The following is a 25,869-nucleotide window of genomic DNA, read 5'->3' on the forward strand; positions in this document are numbered from 1 at the left end:
TATTTCCAGGGATGAAACACCCAGGTTTCCACCTAGGAAAGTGCCATCCTGGGCTCCAACCTAACCCCTTTCCTATACCCATGTGCACAGCCCCTCCATTCACTTCTATTTTCAAAATGGCACCTGCCTTGTGGACAGATCCACCATTTTGAATGACCTGGTGTGATTTTTTCCCACCTTAGCCACATGTGACCCTCCTCCTCCTCCCCTGTTCTGGGCCCCTCCCCCACACCGAGTACCGCCCCCACACCAGGCCCCGCCCCTTCCACCAGCAAACCCCTCCCTTACACTGACCCCGCCTCCTCCGACCTGGCCCCTCCCAGTTCCTGCGCTCCCAGCGTAGAACCGGAAGTGAAGCTGGACAAGACCGGAAGGCAGCCATCTTGGGTACTACAGGTTCCAAACACAGGGTGGTGCCTGCCAGCCAGCGCTTCCGTGTCCATGCCAGCACAGCTCCCTCCTCTCTGGAGGAAGGCAGTGATTCCTCAGATTTGAATAGCAATTCTAGAAATCACTAGGCAGAGTTACGGAAGCAAGCAGCTGGGGAAGGGAGCTGGGATATAGGAGGAAAGTTCCAAATTGTACCAGCCCCAGTTACACTTAGAAGAGGAAAAAACCCAAAGTGGGAGTTAATTCTATAAGGCGAATTAAAATAACTATGTAAAAGCATGTAAAGATTATGGGAGGAGATCACCCTATTTTAAGAACCTTTTGCAATTAAGTTTTTCTAATCATGTACTCATGCCACATGATCTGAAACATGTTACATCTCTCCTCCTTTCACCCACAGAGCTTCTCGTGTGGGAAGCAATTTGGGAAAAAAAAAAAGTATTTTTGTTAACAATTTTTTTTTATTTTTATTTATCAAAGCACTGATAAATAATTACTAAAGTGAGGATGGATGGGCTCACTTAACTTTAGAGCAGTTAAGTGGAAATAATAAGTTTGATAAGCCACAAAAGCAGGCACAGTATATCCCCAGAGCAGTTCTGGAGGACATTAAAAATGCTGTCCAAAATGCATTATTCCAAACACCAGATGGCACCACTCCACAACAGAGTTTCTCTGACATTCACCAGGGCATGGATGAGACATTTATTAAATTTATAGACAGACTAAAGGACACTATTGATAAACAAGTTGACTGTCCAAAGGCTAAAGAGGAGCGGCTGAACAAACTTAGCAGTGTTCAGTGCTAATGTAGAATGCAAAAAAATCGTAACACTCCCTCCTGAACCAGAACCCACCATTCAACAAATGGTAGAAGGCTGCACCCATCTCACAACTACAGAACAAATAGTAGCCCTGGCAGTCAGAAAAGGGGTAGGTGATGCTTTTGTAGCACAGAATAAACAAAATATGAGATGCTTTAATTGTGGTGAACTGGGCCACCTCAAGGGGAAATGTGCTAAAGACTTTTTACAAAAACACCCTTCCACTTGTTGTCCCTCCACTGCATGTCTGGACTGTAAAGAACATTTTAAACATTGTCCCCAGTTCCAATATCACCAGCAGGTCCGGCCTCATCCATCTCACCAGCAACATCCAAAAAACTTCCAGCCGAGTGTGGGGCGGCCCTGTGCTATGACACCAAATGCCAGGCCATTCTGCTCCTCCCTGCCTACCATCCCACAGAGCCGAAGCGCTGAGACATCATCTACGATGACACCTACTATGAGAGTGAGCTCCAACTCTCCGAGGCCTACCAACAAGTTCAGGCAGGGACACAACGCACGCTGGTAAGCAACCTTTCCATCCAGTTTGATGACAAGGAAATGCACCGAATTCCAACTGGTAAATTTGGACCTCCTGATGAACCCAGGGACATTTTAATTATAGGGAACTCTATTACTGGACCAGACAGTTTACATGTACTTCCAGAGGTACAAACTGTGGGACCAAGGGATGAGATTATTGTGACTGTTATATGTGTAGACCCACCCTGGTTTTTGCCTAAGGGCACATCCATGGCACAAGCTTTTCTCATATCCACCTGGACTGATATTCTACCAGAAAACCCCATGGCTTTTTGGGCAGAGATGGTGGACCCTGACAGACCTCTTAGAGAATGTCGCTTGTTTAACAGAGGAGACAGAGTTTATCTTCCAGGTGTGGCAGATACTGGAACAGATGTCACTGTCATCGCCTGCTCCGAGTGGCCACAGGGCTGGGAACTAGTGCCAGCCAATGGAGTCATCTCTGGGACTGGAGGAGCTGCCACCTCCATGCGGAGCAAATGCCCTATTCTTATTCAAGGTCCTGAAGGTCAAATTGCCACAGTAAGACCTTTTGTTGTAAGGGCACTTATCACCTTATGGGGCAGAGACATACTGTCTCAATGGGGGGCAAAGCTAGAAATCTCTTCACCACCACAGGATTTTTAGCTGGGGCCACTGTAGAGCACCCCACTGCACCACTCACATGGAAAACTGATGAACCAGTGTGGATGGACCAGTGGCCCCACTCAGAAATAAAGTTGAAGGTGCTCCAATCCCTCATGCAGGACCAGCTGTTCAAAGGCCCTAAAAAATCCATCCACTAGCCCTTGGAATACCCATCTTTGTCATTTGTTCACCAAGCAAAGACAGGTGGAGAGTGCTACAAGACCTCAGAAAAGTCAATGAAGTCATTGAAGGACACGGGCTCTCTGCAGCCTGGGTTGCCTTCACCTTCAATGCTCCCAAGAGAGTAGAAATTTGCAGTCGTTGATATTAGAGATCAATTTTTTAACATCCCTCTCCATCCCAGAGATGCCCCAAGATTCTCTTTTTCCATCCCATCAACTAATAGGCAAGCCCCTCTAAAAAGATATCAATGGGAAGTCCAAGGGATGGAAAATTCTACAGCTACAAATGTTTGTTTCCCGCACTCTCTCTCCCATCCGAGAGATACTCCCTGATGCTAAAATTTTGCACTATATGGATGATATTTTAATTTGCACTGAGACTGATTATTATTTGGAGACTGTTCTCAAAAAGATTATTCAAGCCATTGAAGGTGCAGGATTTGAGATTGCTACAGAGAAAATTCAGTGCACCTGCCCACGGACCTGCCTTGGACTCTGGATCAGCAAAAGGACTATCATACCTCAGCAGCTCTAAGACAACCCAAGAACCCTGAGAGACCTACACCACTTGTGTGGAAGCATCAGCTGGGTCTGTCCATTGCTAGGGATCACAACTGAGAATTTCGCATCCCTTTTTAACCTCCTGATTTTGAGGCTGTGATGACTTTGACTTGCCTCAAACACCTGAAGCCCAGGTAGCAATCCAAAAGGTATCAGAGGCACTATCCACAAGACAGGCCCACCACACTGATCCTACCCTGTCTTTCCAGCTTGTCATCTGGGGTAAGTAACCCAAATTTCATGGGTTCATTTTCCAGTGGGACCCCACTCTGAAGGACCAGCTTTTAATCAGAGTGGGTGTTTCAATCACATCAACCAAATAAGACGATCACAACACTCCAGGAGCTGATGGCTCAACTCATTATAAAGGCCAGAGCATGCCTCAAAACCCTAGTGGGGTGTGAGTTCACATGTATTTACCTTCCACTGACATTAGGTAGTCTGGGAGATTTGCTCCAGACCAGTGAACATCTCTAGTTCACTCTTGACAGCTACCCAGGTCAAATCTCTATCCATTTACCAAAATATAAACTATTCAATGCGTGTTTTAATTTAGTCCCAAAATCATTAAGGAGTAGAACTCCTTTAAAGGCACTGACTGTTTTTACTGATGGCTCTAGAAGATCCCACAGGCCAGTTTTGACTTGGAAAAATCCTGACAACTCAAAAGTGGGAGTCCGATATTCAGATTGTTCAAGGATCTCCACAAATAGCAGAATTAGCAGTTGTTGTCAGAGCCTTTGAGAAGTTCAAGCAACCCTTAAATCTTGTTACTGATTCAGCCTGTGTTGCTGGAATAGCTGAAAGAGCAGACCATTCTTTGTTAAAGGAGGTGTCCAATCCAAACTTACATAGCTTGCTCTCAAAGCTGGATTACCTCCTCTCCCACAGAGAGCAACCATATCACATTATGCACGTGAGGTCACACACTGACCTGCCAGGACCAATTACAAAGGGCAACCAAAGAGCAGATACACTGGCCATGACAGTGCAGACCACCCTGCCCGACATTTTCAATCAAGCAAAATTGAGCCACCAGTTCTTCCACCAGAACATGCCAGCCTTTGTTTGAATGTTTAAAATCACAAGGGAGCAGGTGAGAGCAATTGTGGGCTCCTGCCCCCATTGCCAGGACTTCGCTGTGCCATCTATGGGGACCGGGGTTAATCCCTGGGGCCTCGAGAGTTTACAGCTGTGGCAAACAGATGTTACCCATTATGCTCCTTTTGGGACACTTAAATATATTAATGTGTCTATTGATACATTCTCTGGAGCTGTATTTGCATCAGCCCACGCAGGGTAAAAGGTCAAAGATGTTACTAAACATTTTCTCCTAGCATTTTCTACCCTAGGCATTCCTTGGGCTATAAAAACAGACAGTGGCCCTGCTTACACCTCCCAAAAATTCAAACAGTTTGCAAACCTATGGGGGGGTCAAACACACCTCTGGCAAACCCACTCCCCAACAGGTCAATCTGTTGTAGAGAGGGCTCACCACACCCTTAAAAGAGTCCTTGATTTGCAGCATGGGGGCGTGGAAATGTTACAAAGTGTAGAAAGATTGTGTAAGGCCCTTCACGTAATCAATTTTCTTAAGAATTCATTTATGGAGCCGAATCCCCCCCGTAGTCAGATACTTCTCAAACACCAGTGGAGCTCAGATTACAGAGAGGCCACCTGTACTGATCAAGGACCCCAAGTCCAATCAAATCATGGGCCCCTTTCCATTAATAACCTGGAGAAGAGGGCATGCTTGCATGTCTACAGGATCTGGCCCAATATGGATTCCAGGCAGAAGTGTCAAACTGTACATCAAACCACCAAAACCCAGAGACACTTCTTCAGAACCTCAGAGAAAGCAGAGAGACCAGGCTTGAGTGGTGGGGGAGGGCAGGGGAAGGGAGGGCAGGGCAGGGCAGGGCAGGGCAGGGCAGGGCAGGGCAGGGCAGGGAAGGGCAGGGCAGGGCAGGGCAGGGCAGGGCAGGGCAGGGCAGGGAAGGGAAGGGAAGGGCAGGGAAGGGAAGGGAAGGGAAGGGAAGGGAAGGGAAGGGAAGGGAAGGGAAGGGAAGGGAAGGGAAGGGAAGGGAAGGGAAGGGAAGGGAAGGGAAGGGAAGGGAAGGGAAGGGAAGGGAAGGGAAGGGAAGGGAAGGGAAGGGAAGGGAAGGGAAGGGAAGGGAAGGGAAGGGAAGGGAAGGGAAGGGGACATCTGTTTGTCAAAAAGAAGATGACCCTCTGCAGCTCCACCTATTAGAACAATGAGACTGTATAATAGGTTCTATTCACAGACTGTGTTGCACTGTTACCCCTCTTTTTTGTTTGTTATAGTGTTATTCCCTTTTTCCTCCCACCCCCCTTCTACAGCATAAATTAAGGGAACAGGATGAAAAGACATGGAAAGCTGTTAAAGTTAAAATGATACAAGTCTAAAAACCCATTTTTTAAAATTCACATATCAGCTCATCACCCCTAAGTCTCCTGTCATGTGTTCAGCCACAAAAAACCTCCAACCTCCAACTGCTCTATATAAAATTTTTGATGCTCCTCACCTTTTCATCAGCTGGTGCATCCCTCAGGCCCATCAGAACATCTGGGTCACATTGGCCAAGACTTTACAACAAGAAAATCTATGCATGTCCATGGGCAGCATAGACATCCCACTCTCCATGTGTCTGGGGGGGATTCCCTTGGTAGCAGATGAGTGGCCCATCACCAACTCAGAACTCCTGCACACCAGAGGTAAGAGGCCCAATCCAGTAGACACTTGGGAGGAGTAGACAGAGATTCTGCCAAAGGCTCCAGAGGAACCCCAAGAACTATACTTGTTGGGGTCCTCCAAAGCAATATACTGTGTCAAATTTTTCTTTAAACAACCAAGTCAACATTGGCCAGAAACTGATCAGGCAAAAAACACGTACAGAAAAGACATATCACCAAGTAACAAAGCCTACAATAATTTAAATTGGTGTAATTACACCAGTCACACACTCTCTGTGTCCTCTCTCCACCCCAAAGTGTTGCCCCGGGGAATGTTTCTTATCTGTGGTGACCGAGTATGGGCTGGGATCCCCTCACGACTTCAGGGGGGTCCCTGTAGCCTTGGCAAGCTTTCTATCCTCACTCCAAATATCACATTATTATATAGCTGGAAACAAAAAAACAAATTCATATGCCAGATGAGATCCTATTCTGAATTTAATGAAAATTGCGAAGCCAAATTTACAACTGGAACACAGGAAAGCGAGTTGTGGCCTCCCTGTTTCTCCCTTGGGTAGCCACAGCTAAAGCCCTTAGTGAGCTAAATCACCTGGAGTGTTGGCTTAGCAAGCAGGCCAATGTGACATCTGCTGCCCTGAGTGATCTTTTAAGGGATGAGGAAACAACCAGGCAAGCATCTCTACAAAACCAAGCTGCAATAGACTTCCTACTGCTTGCCCATGGACTTGGCTGCCAGGACTTGGAGGGGATGTGCTGCTTCAACCTCTCTTCATGCTCAAAATCCATCCACGTCCTGAAACTTCAGAAACTGAAGGAACAAGTAAACAAGTAAAGGACATAAAAGTAGAAAACCCAGACTGGGTCAATGAACCTTTTGGACAATGGGGGTTGACAGGATGGTTTTCATCTTTAGTTAAGGGAATTTTGTGGATTTTTGCTGTGGTTCTTATGTTCTCCTGTTTAGTTAAGTGTCTGCATAAATCCACCAGAGAAGCCTTTTTAATAAGACAAAACAGGGGAGCTGAGGAAGCCCTTGAGCCTACTAGGGTAATTCCTGGGCATATGTCTTGGAAGAGTCTGCCACAGGCTTCAAGAAAGCCTGACTGCTTAGGATGAGGGAAGATGATTCTCCCATGGTTCTATGCAACACTAGGTAAATTTACCTCGTCCCCTATAGGTCAGTGACCTTTGCCTTGCCCCTGTGCCCCGAGTCTATTGGCCCCTGACCCTGTACTTAACCTGAGACATGGCAGGAAGTCTTGGTCTTTTGTCACTGGACCCCTTTGGTGGGGTTGCAATAAATCTCTCTGGAATACCATACAGGAGACCCTTTCCTCTTTCTTTGCTGATTTATCTGTGGTATGTGTGTGAGTTTTGGATACAGTGACTATCTGTGCCAACCCAAGTTGATTTCTCAAGAGATGCACTAACAATATCCATTTGCCACGCTGCTACAGGAAAGCACAACTTGTATTCCACCTGACAGATTTTAGCATCTACAGAAATAACAGATTTCTCCCACTGGCCACTTCCAAAGAGCCCTCAGGAAAGAGAGGGTGAAAGGGGAAGCAGTAGAAGTCAGGTAACCCTGGTGACAGAAGTGACCTGCTCCCATCTGCCATACACAGTCCCAGAAGCAACAAAGGAGAATAAGAGCAGACTGGGTTGGATCCCTAGACTCTAACAGACTAGTTCACAAAAAATACTGTATTAATCCCAACAGACACCAAGGGATGGAGAAGCTGCTTCAGCAACTACTGAACACCACTGCTGTTCAGATCACAGGTGTAAATGGTGACACAGGCCTGCTGTAAGACATGTTGTCATATCTGAATCTTGAATCATGTTGCCAAAATTCTGTGTTTTAAGTTTCATGTTTTCCTAACACTTAACTGAAACCACTTGCCCACTGCCAAAGCACCCACCTCCTCTCTACCACCACTCCTTCAATCCTGCCAAGCCAGGCAGTAGGAAGAAGTGCCAACAGAAAGGAAGACATGCAGGTTTTGACCAGACTACAGAGAGTGAGTTTCTTACCTCTGTCACTCCATCTAACAGCCTTCCCAACACATCTCTTCTTTTTAACCTGGACCTCTCCATGGCTTCCAGCTTCACAATAACGGCATCAATCTTGGAGACGATACTGCCAATGGAATGCTCCATGCGATCCACCCGCCTCATGAGTCTGAGGGCAACAAGTGCAAGCTTCAGTGACTCGGACATTGCTCAGTCAGCACTGTTCTAGCACAGAGCAGACAGAGATGAGACACTACTGTTATCCAAGCATGCCTCTGACTTCCCACAAACCAGTCCTACCGTCCAGCAGGGACAAGGTACACCAGAGCAAGAAAGTAAAATGGGAAAAGCACATGGGGAAAAAAAGTACATCTTGCACTCTGCTTTCACTGCTCTTAGGGCATCATCATGAAAATTTGTTGGTTCCAGTTACACAATTCTTCATTCAGCTAGTGCTGCTGTAATTAATTCATATGGTGATCTATCACTTCAGATAAAATATACACTCACGAGTAAATTATTCTTATTAAAATCAACTGTTAAAGTTCTCACTGAACCTAAAATAAACACAGGGGTTTACTACTTAAAAAAACAGAAAAGTATTTTCTGGCATTATTGTAACATGACCCTTTCCTATGACTTCTCAATGACAAGGATTTAAGGACAGGAGTTTTGTTGCTGTTTTTGGTTTGTTTTTTTTTTTTTTGGTTTATTCTGATTTTCTATATTCTAACCAACTCCCATGAGGCTCTCTAAGGCACTTCCAGTTCAGATATTACTTGAAAGCAACTAAAAGGAATGACTTATGTGCAAGAAAATCATACACTTGCTTTTATTAATAATATGATTAATATCAAGGTGAGAGTACTGTATGGAGAATACTGTACCATGGAAGAAAACCCACAATGAAAAAAAGCAAAACAAACAACCAAAAACCAACATGCAGCTTTGTCCCCTTCAGAAGGATAAACTTACACTTGGAACTCTTCATAGGAAACCCCACTAGAGCTGCTGCCTCTCCTCCTGGAACTGTGTCCACTGTCTTCATCCTCATCCTCCTCGGAGTCATCCAGGCTCCGGAGGAAGCTACGGCTGCTCAGATGACGTGGCAGAGAACTCCTATTTAAGTCCAGATCCTCCTTTGTGAAAGCCAGAGAGAGAAAGATGTAAAAACTTTCACCTGTACACGGGGAATGGTGGTGTCAAGGTCAAGGAGCTCCTCTGCTTTATAATCTCCCCTTCACCTTTTTACATTCTGCTCAGCCAGGAATGGCAGCAAAAGTGAATGGAGACAAGAGGATTTTTCTGAGGCAGGGAGCAGACTGGCAGACAGTGCTGGTGGCATCCCACTCCTAATGCTGAGCTCACCCTCTCTTTCTCCAGATCATCTCTCATCTGCTGATGTTCATGCTCTGTCAATTCCTGGTCCCCATCCTGATCATATTTGGTAAATATTGCTTCAATCTCTGCATCTGTGTGGCCCTTCCTGAAAAGGCAGCAAAAGCATTTCCTTTACTTTCCATGTTTCAGATGCTGAAAGAACACTGTGTATTAAAAAACATTTCGTTTCAGACAGACTTCCAGCATTGTCTATAAATTCACAACATTGATAAAACCCCCTCAGTTCTTACCCTTCATTAGTTAAAACAACAATCATCCCTATATTGAACCTTTCTCCTTCACAACTCCCTTTTCTATTTCCTTGATTTGTGCCCTTGCCTTGGACTCTTGACTGTCCACAAACTGCTGCAGTGGTCTGACAGAAACATTACCATTTCCTCAAAGGCCTTAGGTCTCTGCTTCCTGAGATTTCTGTATTTTTTCCTCCCCAAATCACAAAAATTCAAGGAGGTTGGGCCCCAGAGCTCCAAAACCTTTCTCTGGTGTGGAATGCCAGCACCAGCCATAGGGCAGAGAAAAACACTCTGGTGTGTGTCTTTATCCACATTAGTGCACTTCTGCTAGAGGAAAATCACATAAAAAAGTTAACATCGCATGTCCCTGTGGATACTATTCAAGGTAAGAAGTAAAAACTCCCTTACCCTTTGAGATCCTGCCGGAGTTCATCAAAGTTGAGTTTTCCTCCACCTTGTCTCAGACTTTCTGAAATGTCATCAACAGTAGTTTTCTTCAATTTAAGTTTGATCATGGCTTTGTTATAGCCCTAAAAGAGAAGGTGAAATTTTGTTGTTTCTCATGAAATGAAATTTCTAATAATTTATTGATTACAGAAATCAGCTACTGTACAATCTCATTCAGTGTGCTCAGCATGTTCATTCAAGCTAAAGTCTCAGATGACTGAAATATATTGTGATGGGTAGTTTTCACTCAGTTTACACTCAGCTCAGATTAATTTATTTTAACTGAGATAGATTAATTTATTTTAACTGAGATGTGTACTCTCACCAGCTGCTGCCAGCTTTACTTTGTACAGTTTATATAGTATTTTATGAAATAAGTTCAGGTGTGAGGAATAAGATGTCAAACAAACAAAACATTACATTTACCTTCCTGATAAGGTCAGACAATTCCATTTCTGCCTTCTGTTGTGCCATATCTGATTTGACTTCAGAGTAGGTATCATTGATAATGGCCAAAAACATGTTCTGTTCATAAGAGGAAACAAAAATGTTGAAATTTCAAATTCCAACATGACTGAATCCTACTACTCCTATGACCTTCTTGTGCAGACCTTTACATGAATTTTGTTTTAAAAGACCAGAAGAAAATGGTGGTCTGTTTAAAAAGAAATTAACATCCAGAGCTTGATATTGAAATATAATGTGCTGCAGTATAACAAATTTTAATCAACATCACTGGTTATTAACATAACTGGAGAATTACTTTCCAGAGCGGGCTCACAGCTACGCTCAGCAGTGGCAGTAAACCCTGCAAGGCCAAACTTACAGAGGTAACAGCTATGAATTAACCCAGGCAACAAAAATGCCTGAAGAATCAAGTTAGCTATTTATCCTGTAATAACCTGCACAAACAAAAGGTTTTTATCTAGTTACATCTGTGCTTGCATTTCAAACTAAAGATAAAATCAAAAAGCTTAAAATCAGGCACTTGGCATTTATGGCATCAAGAGAAGAGCTTTCTTGCTCAGAGAAAGGAGAAAATATTGGTCTCACTAACCCTGTGCCAAGCATGTAATTAATCAAACCATGCTATCATCACTGAAAGGTTCCTGCTGGACACAGAGTAAATGTGACTGAATTGCAAATTGCATATTCACATTTAAAAAGAGTTGCTAAATTTACTGGGATGTTCAATGTAGAAAGGCAGTGTTATCCCCTGTTTCCTCATGGACATAAAAAATGTGCTTTGGAACAATCTTTTGGTGCTGTATCTTTATGCATTCACGCCCAACACCAGAGAAGTAAGAGGTAACTTGACAACTCACTGTTGTGCTATTTTTTGCTGCTATTTTGCCCAACTTTAAGAGTTGGTGCTTTCTGTCCATTTTCCCTAACTTAATTTCCAGGTCTCAGACTGCTCTCAAGGGACTTGCATCAACAACATTTCATTCAGGCTAAATGATAGGCTATACAGATATTAAAAAACACACAGATTACAGTAAATATTTTGGATAACCTGCTCTGACTTTGCCTTCCAGTGCTTTTCTGTTGTCCCTTAGAAAAAAAGATAATTTTTCCCCTTGCTGGACACTATACTGTTCCTCTGGAATGTGTAAGGTGCTACAAAGCAAATAGGAAACCTGCTTTATGTGAACCTTTGGCACATAGTGATGCATGTGTTATTTTCCCACTGAATCCTGGTTCATCTCACCGAACACTTAAATTTCTCAAAAAACACTTAAAATTCTCTGCTTCCTTACTAGTGAACATCCAAGATGAAGTCTTTTCCCACAAATAAAATGTGAATGCCATTCCTCCTCATCTCAAATAGTAATAAAAAGATGCACTAAGTATAAGGGTTACTAAATAACATTAAAAACTATGATGATACAAGACCATGAAGAACCATGCTCTTGCAGCAGGCAAAGCTGTGTGTGACATACAAGAACAAGGCTGTTGTAAACACAGCCAGCCACACATTAGAGCACTTTATGAACTAAGAGACTACATAGAACAGTACAGCTACTTTGCACCAGAAGAGACAGCCTGGCTGTGTCTGCCAACCTGCCACTATTCAGATTTTATACATAAAATTAGTAATAATAACAATAATAATAATAAATTAAAAAAACCCCACAATGTGGAGCTCTATATGAAAATGACAACAATACAGTGCAAATCAATTTTAAACAAGGAAAAAAAGGAAGGAATGTAGTGACCAGCTATGTAGCCGTCAGGCCCCTTCATGGGCCATACACTCACCATTATCAGAAAAAGCAGGAGGAATCAAAGGACAAGTGATGCAGAAACAGCCACTGACCCACCCACCCCCCATAAACAAAGTGTACATACCAAAAGAATGAAGAACATAAAGAACACAAATGTAGTGAAATAAATGGGTCCCAAAATTCGATTAGCTTCTTCAACCTCTGTGAAGTTGAAGTCTCCCAAAATGATGCGGAATTGAGTAAATCTTAAAAAATAAAACACATCCAGGAGTTGAAGAAAATATTACTGGAGCTGTGCAAGGATTCTCAAAGGATTTTATTCTAGCAATGTGACTGATGAGCTGCAGAGAGGTCTGCAATGCTGTAACGCTTTTTCAGGGACTGCAAAAACAATTCATCAAGCACATCTATAGGCATAATCAAACTCACAGTCAGGTGCCACAAACAGAACAAAACCACGGTGGTCACTTCTCCTTTTTGATCACAACAGGAAGCAGAGCAAACTAAGTTACTACTGTGAAGCTCTGAGACCCACTCCCATCTCTCTCACACACATACAACCCCAACCCTCTCCCTCTAAGCTAGAAGCTTGGCAATTTACATTACAGCACCATCAACGTATTTCCAATTCCCTCACTTCACTGCAAGAAACTCTTCACAACACTGCTCCAGTGTAAGGGAGCAGGGGAAATCAGTGACCAAACAACTTGTTAATTGCCTCAGTTAAATCAGGTTATGTTGCACCAAATCAACCAAGGCAAGCAACTATGAACACTATCAGGAACACAGCCTTATTATGCATTTAACATTTCAGTAAGCACTTAACCACGGAACATGGAGTCATTGCTTTGTCTAAGAATGTAGCCAACTGCTGTCGTTTTTAGCTCAGTGCTCAATTTAATCTCACAGCAATAACACTGAGATAAAAATGTTATAAAAATGTGTTTTCTGTTGTTATATCGACAACAGTGTGCCTGCAGCTTATCTGCTTAGATGGATGTCACAGGATGTGCCTCTGATAAAGCAACTAATTCACCAATGCACCAAAATCTTCTTTGCATCTTTTATACCTGTACTTACATGCAGTCCTGGAAAGTGCTGAAGTCATCAATTTGAGTGCCAAAGACAAGGTAGGCTAACTGAGCATATGCTAAGAAAATAATAAAAAACATAAAGGCAAAGCCAATGACATCTTTGACGCAGCGAGACATCGTGGTGGATAACTGGCTCATTGTTCTGTTGAAGTTAACAAATTTGAAAAGCTGTTAAAAGAAAAAAGACAAAAGCTGAAAAGACATGGAAGACAATTTCTTAACATAATTATTCTCCACTCTTTTACATGAGATGTCTTACTGAACATGACTGGAGACAAAGCAGTAGCCAGTCAAAATACTGACTTATCATTTGAAGAATCATATAAACGTTTCTTAACATGTCTGCTGACAAAACACAAGCACTGACTATGTCTTCTAGACCTAAACAAGAGCTGACTAAACCTGTGGCAAATTACAACTTTGATTTTCATCTGCAAGAAGATACTACTGTTCAGATTTTCTCACATGATTGACTTTGAGAGATACATAAGTAAACCTCAAATAATGTGCCTCATGAAACTCAGAATACTGCTTACATTCTTATGTTAGAATAAGGATATATGTCTTGGAACTACCTTAATCCACACAAAAAACACAGTGACTGCAGCAATGTTGTTGAACTGCATTTGCCAATATGCCAAGGGTTCGAAATTGGGGAATGAGTTCTGATCTTCCAGCAACTTCTTCAGGAGCATATCAACAGTTGATGTCCTATAGATGCTAATTCCTATAGCTACCACAGACAGCTGAGGACAAAAGAAACACACAAATTTACAAAAGGTGATTAGGGATTTAAAACAATTTGTTGAGACGCTTATGTCAGATAAAGCTAAGATATGAGGAACTTCATGCATTTCACAGAAAAATCATTATAGTCCTGGACTACAGAAAAATGGTCTGGGAGTAAGAAATGTAGTAGTCATTTCCTTGCCACAGGTGAAAAACGAGATGACAGTGACACCTAGCAGGATTAGAGAAGTGATGCTGTCATAGAGAAGGAAATATAAGGGAATATGACAACTCAGACAAAGGTGAAAAAGAACACAGAGTAGAAAGACAGCAGTAGCCAAAAAGGTACAACAGTTTCTCCATTGCACAGACTTAGCAGTATTGCCCAGAATAAGCAATAGCAGAGAAGCTGCAGTTTTACCATAGAGGTATCTTGCTTTGACTTCTGCAAATGTACTGTCCATCACTGTAAGTGAACACTTCACCACATATAGAGTCATAAGTACATAATCCTACATTTAAACAATGCCCCTCAGGCAAGGCATAAACATAGAACACTTCTTGTGTGAACTGAATTTTACACTCACACTTGAATAGTCTTCACTGACTGTAACAGTAAAGCATCTTATCCCTGCCCAGCCATTAAGTGTGAAAAACAGCACACAGTTCATGCAAACATTCTCCTAAGCAGACCTTCATTTACAAAGCACTGTGATGCAAATATAATTTCCCTGGATTACAAATACTGCCTTCAAGACTTGAAACCTTTGATTCATCCAAGCCTAAAGATACAAAACGATGTGGGACTGGAACTGTTTCAGCATTTCTGGCTTTGTATACTTTCGGTAAGCACAGCTTAATCTGAGTCCAGAGAGAATTAAATTATGCAGGTCGATATCCAAAGCTCATATTTTCTGGTGCACTAAGATTACTGATGTGCAACACTGTCCATTTAACCTAGACACCTCCTAGCACTCTACAATTCTGAGGCACTTCTTCAAACTTGGTATTAGCTGGGGAGCATTTAATACCACAATAAATCTCTTTGGGGTTCTTTGCAAACATATTCAAATCCCAGTCCCATTACTTGAAATGCAAATCATTTATTTAAAGCAGATTATTTTCTTACTTGAAAGCCAGTGCAATAGTCTGTACCAGATATGTAGAAGAGAGGGCAACTTTGTCACCTCCAATAAAAGCTAAGCCTCTGTAAACAAAAACTGTGAAAAAGCATGATGGACAAATACTCTAACTTTGCACCAGGTTGAAACCACTGAAGACAGAACAACCACCTTTGCAAAACATACCAACATTGCACAGACTAAAATTGTCTTATTCAGACTGAATAGCCTAACAGTCTGTAAGTATCCTTCCTAATGATGGTCCTATTCCTTAAAACCACAATAGGAACATCAAGTAATTAATGTCTCCCACAAAGTGCACTTTAGAAAGCAATTTTAGCCTGATTACAAAGGTTACTTACCACAATGATAAGGATATCAAGGCAATTCCAAAGACTTCTGAAGTAGCGCAGTCTATGAATGCGAATTTCTAAGACCTCCTCCACCATATAATACAGAACAAAAAGACAGAAGGACATTTCACAGGCCGCCAGGAAAAAATCAAAAGTGGAGATGTAATGAAGCAGCCTCACAGGCTGAAACTGCCAAGATGTAACCAGGCCTCCAGTGGCTGGAAACTCCACTAGCAACCTGCATTTAAAAAAAGGCAAAGAAAAAAAGAATTTAATTTAACCAGAATTGATGAAAACCACTACTGAAAGACACTTGGGTTTATTTGTATTATTATCTAAATAATAGAAACAAACCCACATATGATTCAGAGAAGACACCACACAAAAGTTGTAAACATGACCACATTCAATTTTGACTAAAATTCAAAGCCTTTCAGGAACAGCGAGGAAACAGACAGAAAGGTTTGTTTTCATCTGTGACTATTTCATGCTGTCTGAACCAAAGGCTGATGCTCTATACCCATGTATTTATTTGAAAAAGTCAATTCTTTAGAGAGGTCTCCTGCAAACTGCACCTAAGGTGCTGTGGCACCAGGAAAACCAGGACAGACTCCATGAGGAGTCTCACTTCTTTGACAGGAAGGCACAGCACTTCAGTTGTCTGTCCTCCTTATACAAAATACGCACTTACCTATGTCCCCAAAACAAAGCCATCACAAGAAAACCCCAAGTATACAACCCACACTGTGCAACTGAACACTGTTGTGGTTCTGTTCATACTTGACCACGCAGAATAGGTTGATGTTTGCATTGTACACAGAGAAATCAATGAAGGCTGCTCTGGTCCCTCTGTCCAGCCACAGGTTCTTCTTCAGGCTCGCAATCTGCAGAGCTGTCACTTCTCTGGTCCTTGAGAGGTCTTGGTAATAACCAGCCCCGCTGTATGTGGCAATCAAGCCCCAGTGGCTGCTCCCATTCAAATCCTTCTCACTGGTGTATGTCCAGCTAGTTCAGAAGTGAAAGAGAGCACATTGGTCTTTCCACCTTCAACTTATAATCAGCAAAACAGACACCAACAAAACCTGACCAAAAATCATGTATTAGTTACTTAAATATGCTTTAATTCAATGGGTGCTTGCTACAAAGTTTTGATGTAACCCCTGAGAAAGAAGTTACAAAGTTCCTTTGACCAACACCATGAAATTATGATAAAAAGATGGGTCACAAGTATATTAAAAAGGAGTATTTATATACAGGAATGCTACATACGCAGTTCCATTCTGGAGTCCAAAGGGAGAAGTATCTTCATTAGCTACAGAATAGACATCATAGCAGTCTTTGATTTCATCCTTTAAATCTTCAGGTATGGAGCACGAACCATTTCTGACTTTGAGTTGCCGAATGCGAGGCACCCCTAGGAGCAGGTTCTCATAATAAATGAAGCTTTTGTTTTCTGCCATAGTTTCGTTGTTGTACCACATCTCCCAGTAAAGACCATCCAGCAAAGGGCCTTCTGTGAACTGGGGAGGATGACAGAATTTTAGTTTGCATGTTTCCAGCCCTGTTTTTGTAGATCTTCATTCCACAGAAGTGTTAGAATTGAAGTTAATAATTTTTCTGACAGAAGACTTTACTATTGCCTGTCCCCCAAAGACATCCCACAAACTTGCCCAACCCTGCTTCACCAACATTATTAGAGTTCCAAATTTTCACATATTAAAGGCCACTTTGTTCCACAGCTTTGACATTGTGCACATAGATCTTCATACACAAGCCTGACCATGTTAGGAAATAAGATCCCGCAGATTAAATTTCCAGCTCATGACAGAACCAGTGAACCACAGCAACAGAGATATGAAAACCTGGGTTTAGATTACCTTCCAGAAGTCATCCATTGAGGACAAAGTTTTGAAATCAGTTCTCTCCGTTTTTGACACAGGTGTTTCCACGAAGAGCTGTGACATAACCCGTGTATAATAGTACATACTGGAACTCACTGTACCATAAGTCACTGCAGAAGATGAGGGAAAAGAAAAAAAGAAGTTAATCTATTTGTTTTGAATACATTAGGTTGTATTTGTATGGATTTTGCAGTGGAATTAAGCTCCAAAACAAAATCCACAAAAAGCAGAATTTTATCTGTCAACGGTGATTAAAATACAAAAAGGAGTGATGGTAGACTGATCAATCAATTTAAAATACTCTCTTCTCCTTCCCACACCTCATTCTATTATTAATGCTTCTTCCAAAGTCAACCTCAAGGAAAACAAAGGCACAGTTCAGCAGCCTGAAGAGAGGCAAAAAACGTAGTGCCTTTTTAGGTGGTTTGTGCTGTCCAAGGCATGCATGGAGAACTGGCACAGATGGCACCAAGACGTCGGGACAACTATGCTCTGCTTGAGCAGGTAATGACAGTCAACCAGGATACAGCAGGGCACTGGGAATGGATTAGGCAATGAACCTCCAGCACAGATGTCCAGTGCCTTTAAGAGAAACTTCCCATGGAAAATAAATTACTGTTACTCCTTTTCTTCACACAGGGCCAAGGATATGGCTGAGGGGCACAGAGCATAAATTATAAAATTATGTACAAAACTAAGATGGGTTGCAGAAATAGTTTCTGGCATGGTTATTGTTACCACCTGTAAATACTTGAACTACTCTATAGCTAAAACTTAGAGCAGTCTGAAAGATTAGGTCTACACTGAGCAATCACTGTCAGTTTTGGCAATTTTATAAAACTTATAAATTTTTTGTTTCGCATAACAACTGCAGAGCAAGAACTATTTTTAATAGACTTCTGTACACATGGAATATATCACATGACTGTGCAATATCTGGATTCTCTCTAAACATGTACTCTCTAAACCACAAGAGAACAATAAATGCCCACAGAATTTAGCCTGCACTGGGAAGCACTCTCCTAGGGCATGCCAAGCCACAGACCAAACTGACCTACAGTTATTGTTTATGCGAAAAATACAAAGTTAAAAAATAATAATATTTAAAAAATACTAATGAGTTAGCAATATCTCTAGATACTTAACACACTACATTTTTCCTTTATTCTGTTAGCAAAAATCTTTTTCTGTAGCAAAACAAATAGCTAACAGCCTGTTAAGAGTCAAATTTCTCCTGCTGAAACAAATTTCACTTTAAGGCAGACCCCTCACTGCTACACTTCTGGTGGTAGTGTGCCAGCCACAAGCAGCCTTGCACTGCTTTGTTCATAAACCTGCTCTAAGCATTCTTAAATGACTCAGGAAGGAAAAAACTGTCATATTTAATAGATAAACATGTCTGCAGCACAACATCAAAACAGTTGTGTCAATGGTATAAAATTTGGGCTTTTTAGTAATTCTGCTACATTCAAGCAGAGCAGACCTGCTCTCAGAGACAATACATTCTACCCGTGTAATTTTGCCTTTGCTTGTGCACTCCAAGATTCCCTCTCACAAAAATTTGAAACATCACCTTGTTGGATTACAATTGATCATAAATGGCAACTCAAGTGTCACCAACATTCCAGCCCTCTAGGGCAGAACTGCCAGAGACTTGAAACATACTGGCTTTCTAAAGATACACTAACTTAATCTACACATTTTGTTGGGTAGGTTTTCTCCCTAGCAAACGAATTTTGTTGTGAGGTCTTTTCCCTAGCAGAAAAAAAAGTAGGTATTTTTGTAACTCCACAAGAAGTTCTTTCCTGCATTGTGAATTGAATGTTTCTCTGTTCTGTGTTCTTTAGTGTCATGACACTTCATATGGTATCAAGACAACAAATGGCAGAAACCACAGTAGTCTCCAGGTGTGATCTGTACATAACCTTGCTGATAAACTTCAAATGTGGTGATTTATTTCAATTATTTGTTCAAGATGACTAAGTTCTCCTCTTCATATTTATCATTTCTTCTCAATGATTTCAATAAGTGTAGCAGAAGTATTACACTACAATGTGCTACTACAATTAAAAAAATGCTCTCTAAAAACAAAGGACCAGTATATTACCATCCTGTCTTAAGATTCTAAACTTCTTAAGGCACAGAAAGTTGCAGTATTTTCAGTCTCAAGCAAGAGTCTCATGTCCATGTACAGAAAAAAGAGAAATATTTGATTCCAAGTATTTACCTAGCCACCTGCCCTTTAATTCTTCCCCCACATCAAACAACCTTCATTCTGGAATCACAAGGAGGTATAGAGGACTGGAAGCTTTGGTACTGAACAGTACTTACAGACACACAGTACCACGAGGAAAACCACGTATGTGATCAGCTCCCGTAAAACACTTTTCAAGTACCGCTCTCTGCTGGTGTTGCTCTCTTCCATGAGTCTTGTACCCCACAGACCTCAAAATGAAAAAGATATATATAATGGTGTGCACAGATGTCTGGTACAGATATACAAGCAACATAGTAAGTGGTGTTGAAAGCTTGACCTTTGTCATTGCTGCAGGTTCTTCTATGGATTTTAAACTGGTCTGAGTTTAAGCAAGAGGAGCTTCATTCATAGACAGAATGGGACCTGAGGCAGTATCAGCTATCAACGAGATACCATAACAAGGCAGAAACAGCTCAGCAGGACTCTAACAGAATCTGTGGAAGATTTGCAGAAGTGCTGCTGCTTAGAACCACATAGTATAAAAACAGATACAAGGATACAGAGACATGCACAGACAGCCATCCTTCAAGAAACAGAAGTGCAGTGCTTTGGTATTTTTTCTTTTAAACATGAAAATGAAAATGCACATTTGTTATGTGCTGGTCATGGGTTGGAGACAGAAACCACGACTCAAGTCCTCTTGATCATCAGACAAAATAGCCCATTTTATTGTTTGGAACTTACTTATACAGATGGTTCAAAACTCCCAGGCTTAGATAGCTATTGGCTGGGATCTCTCTCTCTGCCCAGATCTCTGGCTAGTGTTGTGCTTGCAACTAAGCTTGAATGGGGATGGCTGAGGATCTCCTGTAACTTATCCAGGGTCTTGTTCTGGCATGAACTAGCTGAACTGGATTTGTGTTATGGCCAGATTCACCTTGTCCAGTCCGGGCCAGCTGTACTGTGACAATATTGTGAGACACATTCATTACTGAGCCTTTAGAAGCAGTCTTAATTTTCTACATGAAAGGAAGATACTTTAGTCAAAACACCAAATCATAACCTTCCCCATCCAGATAGGCAAGAGACACTGCAGGGATGTTGTGAGCATGGTTTCTTTCCCTGCACAACAAAGAGCTATGAATTAAACATCAGTAGGAGCCTAAATGAGAAACTGCTGTCCAGTCTAGCTGTCAACTTGAGCAACTGCATCAGCTGAATTGTTTCTGCCTGTTCTTCACTTCATATAATGTTTGACATTACCAAAAAGACAGGGAGAGAAGCTATCAAACTTTGGTGATCCCTTCCAAATGGATAACAGAAAAGCAAAAGGATCATTTAAATGGAGTCTCTAAAAGGAACAACTGCCTTGAAACAAAATGGTGTTAGCAACCACCATCTTTATTTCCTATCCCTCGTACAGAAAGAAAAAAGCTAGGAACAACTGCTGATGCTCAGACTGTTCCCTTCATGGAGCTTCTCTTCATTTAAACCAAAAGCAAGGCAATTTGACCTTAGTTTCTGATGAGAGAAAAAGCATTTAGAATTAAAAATTTACTCCTACAGAACTGCAGTAAACTTCCATCCTTTTCAGGTGTTTTAAACAGCCAACCTTTCAAAACATCCTTTATATTCTCAGTAGATGGAAATGCAGTAACCTCAAACTCCCTAGGAAAAATCTTGGATCCATCAAACATACCACAGTAATTTGAAATGGAACAGTAACAAGGGATAGCCAAAACACATTATAAAGCTGACAATGAAGCACGAGTTCAGTCAATCTGCAACCACTGCTGTAAGACAAAGGGCTAAGCTGCCTGCTGCAGATCTTTGTTTATTAACAGAGATGTGAATAAAGAAGCTCTTCCTTCTACCTGCATAAATGAGAAAAAAAATAATGTGTTAGATGTTTCTTGAAGCCTTTCAGCTACGACATTTTAAAGTTGTGACATAAACTTGGAAACACCTCTTGCATAGGCTCAGCAAGCGCTAACAGTTTTAGCATTAATCTCTGCTCACATGGCCTAATTAGTAACTTAGGGCCTTCCCTAGTGCCAGTCCCCAAATAAGAGAGCTTTTTAAAGCTGTTCTTTAAGGTCAAGTTTGAAAATGTGCAGATAAAGACTGCAGCTTTACTACACTGAATGCCAAATCCTCCCCATTAGGTCATTCTTGAAGACAAAAACACAAATTCAAGAACAGTTACAGAGTCACTAATAATAATAATAATTCAACAAATTCAGCCCCTAGAACAACACTACATTGCACTAGCAACCCTCATAATAAAGGCAGGAAAACATTATGGAAGAGAGGAAGAAAAGGCTGGAAAAGCCAGTGAGCTAAGCTGGTGAGAAAGCCAAGTCCTGGCTGTCAGCACATTACTCACCAATAAGAAATGTGGTGAGCAGAAGCAGAAAGCTTCCAAACTCAAACTCTGTCATATTAGCCTATTGTTAGGAGTCAAGTCAGCAAAGAACAGAAAGTTACAGCAAAGAAAAAGCCCAAACAAACAGCACCAGGGATCATTCAATGATCTTTGTGCAAAATGAACAATGAATTTCCCCATCAGCTAGCTTGGAGCTTTCATTAGCTGCTACAATTTTGCAATATACATATTCCCTTTTTTCCCTTATTAGAATATTGATTCAGATGCATTGAACTTAGTAGAGGTAAGCCGTGCTGGATTTGACATCTGCTGCAAGCAACAAGACTTCTGTTTTCTTATACACATTTGCTACTCATAAAGTTTTCGACAGAATCTGTGTACTTTTATCAAATAAATCTGTAACTAACAGTAGCTCATACTCATTCTGTATGTAGCAGTCTTCATGAAAGTAACAATTAATAAGTGACTGGGAAGAGTATTTTGTAACTTCATTTAACAATAACTAAGAAAACCTTCCAAGAAATGCCTAGCACAAATCAGCGATGACACACATGAGGACATGGCAGCACTGGGCGACCAAGTACAGCTCTACAGGGCAGGATTACCTTTCCAGGCTGGCTGTGGAAACACACCTTGCTTTTACCCATCAAAACTTCTGGTAACTTCCTCTTTAACAGAGTAGAATAGTCAGCCCCTCTTCTCCTTTCAGCATCTGGGATATTTACTGAAGAGATCTGTAAAACTTGGGGAACTAAAGGCACTTCAGAGACACTCATGTTAGAATCTGAACAGAATCCACATAAAGAACCTAAAATACTGATAGTCTGAAATAGCTGATTTTCTATTTACTTAGTAACTTGTTACAGTTTACCCAACAGTTGCATTTACTAAATCCCAATATTTTAAATGCACTCTGCATTTTTCTTTCATAACTCACAGCAAGTAAAGTACAAGCTGTCATTGAACATCCTTCAATACTGAGAGGCACCTTTTTTGCCATGGTGACACTATCATTTGTGATATCCAAAGGATTATTCCCTCTTGTTGAATTCTGTCTACTGAGATGGAATTTCATTAAATAAATCTATGCCAGCCTTCCAGTAGTCCTTGAAATAACTCTGAATGCACCATTTTCCAGTCTTCATAGATCCTCATGGATATCCATGGAATGTCAAAAGAACTGTGGAGTATTCTTTCCAATAGTAAACACTCAGTTATCCTTTAAGTGCCCTATAATGATATCAGCCTTGCAATCAGCCCTTTAAACTGTGCAGCACAGGGATCACATTCTCCAGAGGAGGTGTTACCTATTCCACAGCAAGTACAGTGCCCTGCAGCACCTCCACAGCATCTCAGTCTCATCCACATTTATTGTGCCCAGGAATTTATGACAATATTCTCATCAAAGAGCCAGAAAAGGATCTGTCGACTACAGTAACTTCAGCTACACTTGCCTATAGAAGGAGGTCAGGAATCAACAGAAACTGTTTTGAGTACTACTGCACAAATCACAGCAGAGATGGAACAGGAGCGACATGTGCCAGGTCACCACTACGTCACTCTCATACTCATATACAAACACTGCTGCTTTTCGCCACAGTTAAAAACATACACAGGAGGTTCCTTCTTGGCAACAACTAAGATGAAGGGGGCATCTGAATTTACATAAAATATTTTATAGAAGGACTTAACTTGCTCCATGTGAAGCAGCTCTTTTCCTAGGCAATTACATATCTCAGCAACAGACTAAAGCAAACACACCACTGGAGACTCCAAACAGAGCAGTGCCAATCCACGCACAACGCAATTATTGCTGGTAGTTTTTTCCTGGTTATTCTAGTTTCTTGTTATGAAGTGACTTGGGTCATTGAACATGGTCCAAATAAAATCTGCTAAAAAGAAAGCATGCTCTATTCCATAATCTCTGCAGTCTGACTTGCATAGCACTAAGATACTGCAGGTGTTCAAGAAGGATTTATTTTGGTGCAATACAGCCGAACACAGAGAAATCATTACAGTAAACAGTCTCTGAAGGCACTTGAAAATCAGAGAAGGTACAAATCCTTGCTTAGAGTTAAGTTTGTTTTGATAGTTCCACTGATGCCATGGCAGCCAGTAACAGTACAATTTACCACTATGGAAAATCCACATTTCAGGAGAAGAAATCTGTATTTTCTAAATATGATTTCCTTTTTCTACAGCTTTGTAACTATAAAGGTTTTGCCTGACACTTAAACCAATGCTCTGTTTAAAATCCTGTCAGTTTGAAGGTCACATTTTGAACTTCTCTGAAAAGGAGGGTTTTTCAATGTGCTCCCACAACCTTAAATCCAAAGGACTACCCGTTCAGCATTCTCTCTGCTGTTGTCAAATCAACCCAACAATACAAGGCTAGCTCAATAGGGAGTTAATGCAGGGAGTTCTGAACGACACCCAAATGCTCACTTGATGTGTGCCCAGTTTCGCTTCCAACTCTGCCCCCGGTCACCAGCTGTGTGACAACAGGCAGCAGCTCTTGACTGTCAAGGGCAGCACTTAGACACTGCACAATACTGCAGAAAAGAAAAAGTTATTCAAACACCCTCCCAGCAATCCACTCTAAGTATCCCATGCCATCCTAACCACCTCTTCTATAGAATGGGGGATGCTGAGAAAGAGAGAAGCATAAGCATTCTCCTCCAACTCTCCAAAGACCTGGTGCTGGGGCAGAAAGCCACGGTTGGAAAAAAAGACCTCTAGAGATCATCACGTCCAACCTATGACCCAAAATCACCATGTCAACTTGACCATGGTGGCAAGTACCACATCCAGTCTTTCCTTAAACATCTCCAGAGATGGTGACTCCACCTCCTCCCTGGGCAGTCTCATTCCATTGTCACCTTTTCTGTGCAGAAATTCCTCCTAATGTCCGCCCCAAACCCCCCCTACACGGAAGTGTCTCACACGGAAAGCAGCCCGAAGTACCACCTGGGAGGCAGAGAGGTGGGGGAAAGAAGGAGCGAGTTGTGGGTGAAATCTCTGTGTGCTGGGGGACATAAACGGGACGGGGACTGGAAGATGGATGTGCACGAAGAGATGCGGACACAGAGACACAGGCAAGGACGGACGGAAAAGGACACGGGCAGAGGAAAATGAGGACCACAGGCACCTACGGAGGAGAGGCTACAAACAACTCTACAGCGAGCAGGAAGCGGCACTCGCCCCTGGGGAGGCTGGTCAGGGTGTGGGGTGCGTGGCCGGGGCTCTCTCACCTCGCAGTCTCCGCGCCAGGCGCTTGGCCCAGGCTGCTCTGCGGGGCGCGGCTCCGTCCGGCGGCCCCGGGAGGCGGCCCGGCCCCTCGGCCCCTCCGCGCCCGGCCGGGCCCCGCCGCGCCCGCCGCCCACCGCCCGCCGGGCCCCCCGCGCCGCTGCCCGGCGACGACGCGGCTCGGCTGCCCCACTCCACGTCCATCTCCAGCACCGGCCCCGCCGGCGCCGCCGCCGCGTCCTCCTCAGGCTCGAAGCCCGGGTTGTCCCGGCTCCAGGCCTGCCGCGAGCAGGCGGAGAGCGGCGGCGACGGCGGGCAGGAGCCGGGCCGCGCCGCCTGGCCCAGCCGCTCCAGCTCCAGCTGCTCCCGCCCGCGCCGGCCGCCGCCGCCGCCCGCCATCGGCCCCGCCGCCGCCGCCGCCCCTTCCCGCCCTCCGCTGGAGAGCCCGGGAACGGAGGGAGCTGTAGTCGCTCTGGCGCCCGGCGAGAGCGGTGGCCAGGACCTCCTTCCCGCCCTCCTTCTCCTCCTCCGACGCCTCCCTCCCCTCTCGAAGGCAAGCCCGGACCGCCCCTGCGGTAGCGGTGCAGGGGCCGGCGCTGGGTGTTTGGAGCCCCGCTCATCCTCGCCGAAAGTGCGAGGAAGCCTCGCGAAGAGATTGCACGGGTTAACTTTGCG

At 42.9% G+C, this 25,869-nt stretch overlaps 1 protein-coding gene and 1 long non-coding RNA gene across 3 annotated transcripts in view; one reads left to right on the forward strand and one right to left on the reverse strand.

The window, feature by feature from the left end:
- PKD2 (polycystin 2, transient receptor potential cation channel) overlaps positions 1–25,608 on the reverse strand; it is a 28,487-nt gene extending 2,879 nt beyond the window's left edge. Inside the window, exons 1-14 of one of the 2 annotated variants that reach the window (XM_086889648.1) lie at positions 25,200–25,608; positions 19,697–19,810; positions 17,342–17,475; positions 16,734–16,984; positions 16,245–16,469; positions 15,474–15,702; positions 13,837–14,007; positions 13,248–13,429; positions 12,292–12,412; positions 10,366–10,464; positions 9,901–10,022; positions 9,227–9,344; positions 8,834–8,994; positions 7,880–8,027 (exon numbers count right to left, since the gene is read on the reverse strand). In XM_086889648.1, coding sequence (XP_086745774.1) covers positions 7,880–8,027; positions 8,834–8,994; positions 9,227–9,344; positions 9,901–10,022; positions 10,366–10,464; positions 12,292–12,412; positions 13,248–13,429; positions 13,837–14,007; positions 15,474–15,702; positions 16,245–16,469; positions 16,734–16,984; positions 17,342–17,475; positions 19,697–19,810; positions 25,200–25,593 — 2,469 coding nt within the window. In that variant the 5' untranslated portion in view covers positions 25,594–25,608. Of the gene's footprint in view, positions 1–7,879; positions 8,028–8,833; positions 8,998–9,226; positions 9,345–9,900; positions 10,023–10,365; positions 10,465–12,291; positions 12,413–13,247; positions 13,430–13,836; positions 14,008–15,473; positions 15,703–16,244; positions 16,470–16,733; positions 16,985–17,341; positions 17,476–19,696; positions 19,811–25,199 lie in introns of both variants that reach the window. The other variant, XM_086889647.1, reaches the window with a different exon arrangement.
- LOC147653167 (uncharacterized) lies at positions 384–22,067 on the forward strand. The gene is made up of 3 exons (XR_015286954.1): positions 384–1,185; positions 2,324–3,349; positions 19,917–22,067. It is a non-coding gene; the product is annotated as an uncharacterized LOC147653167 (long non-coding RNA).
- Positions 25,609–25,869: the final 261 nt, after the last annotated feature.

This window comes from Cyanistes caeruleus, chromosome 5, assembly GCF_971803275.1.
Source record: "Cyanistes caeruleus chromosome 5, bCyaCae1.hap1.1, whole genome shotgun sequence".
Lineage (NCBI taxonomy): Eukaryota > Metazoa > Chordata > Aves > Passeriformes > Paridae > Cyanistes > Cyanistes caeruleus.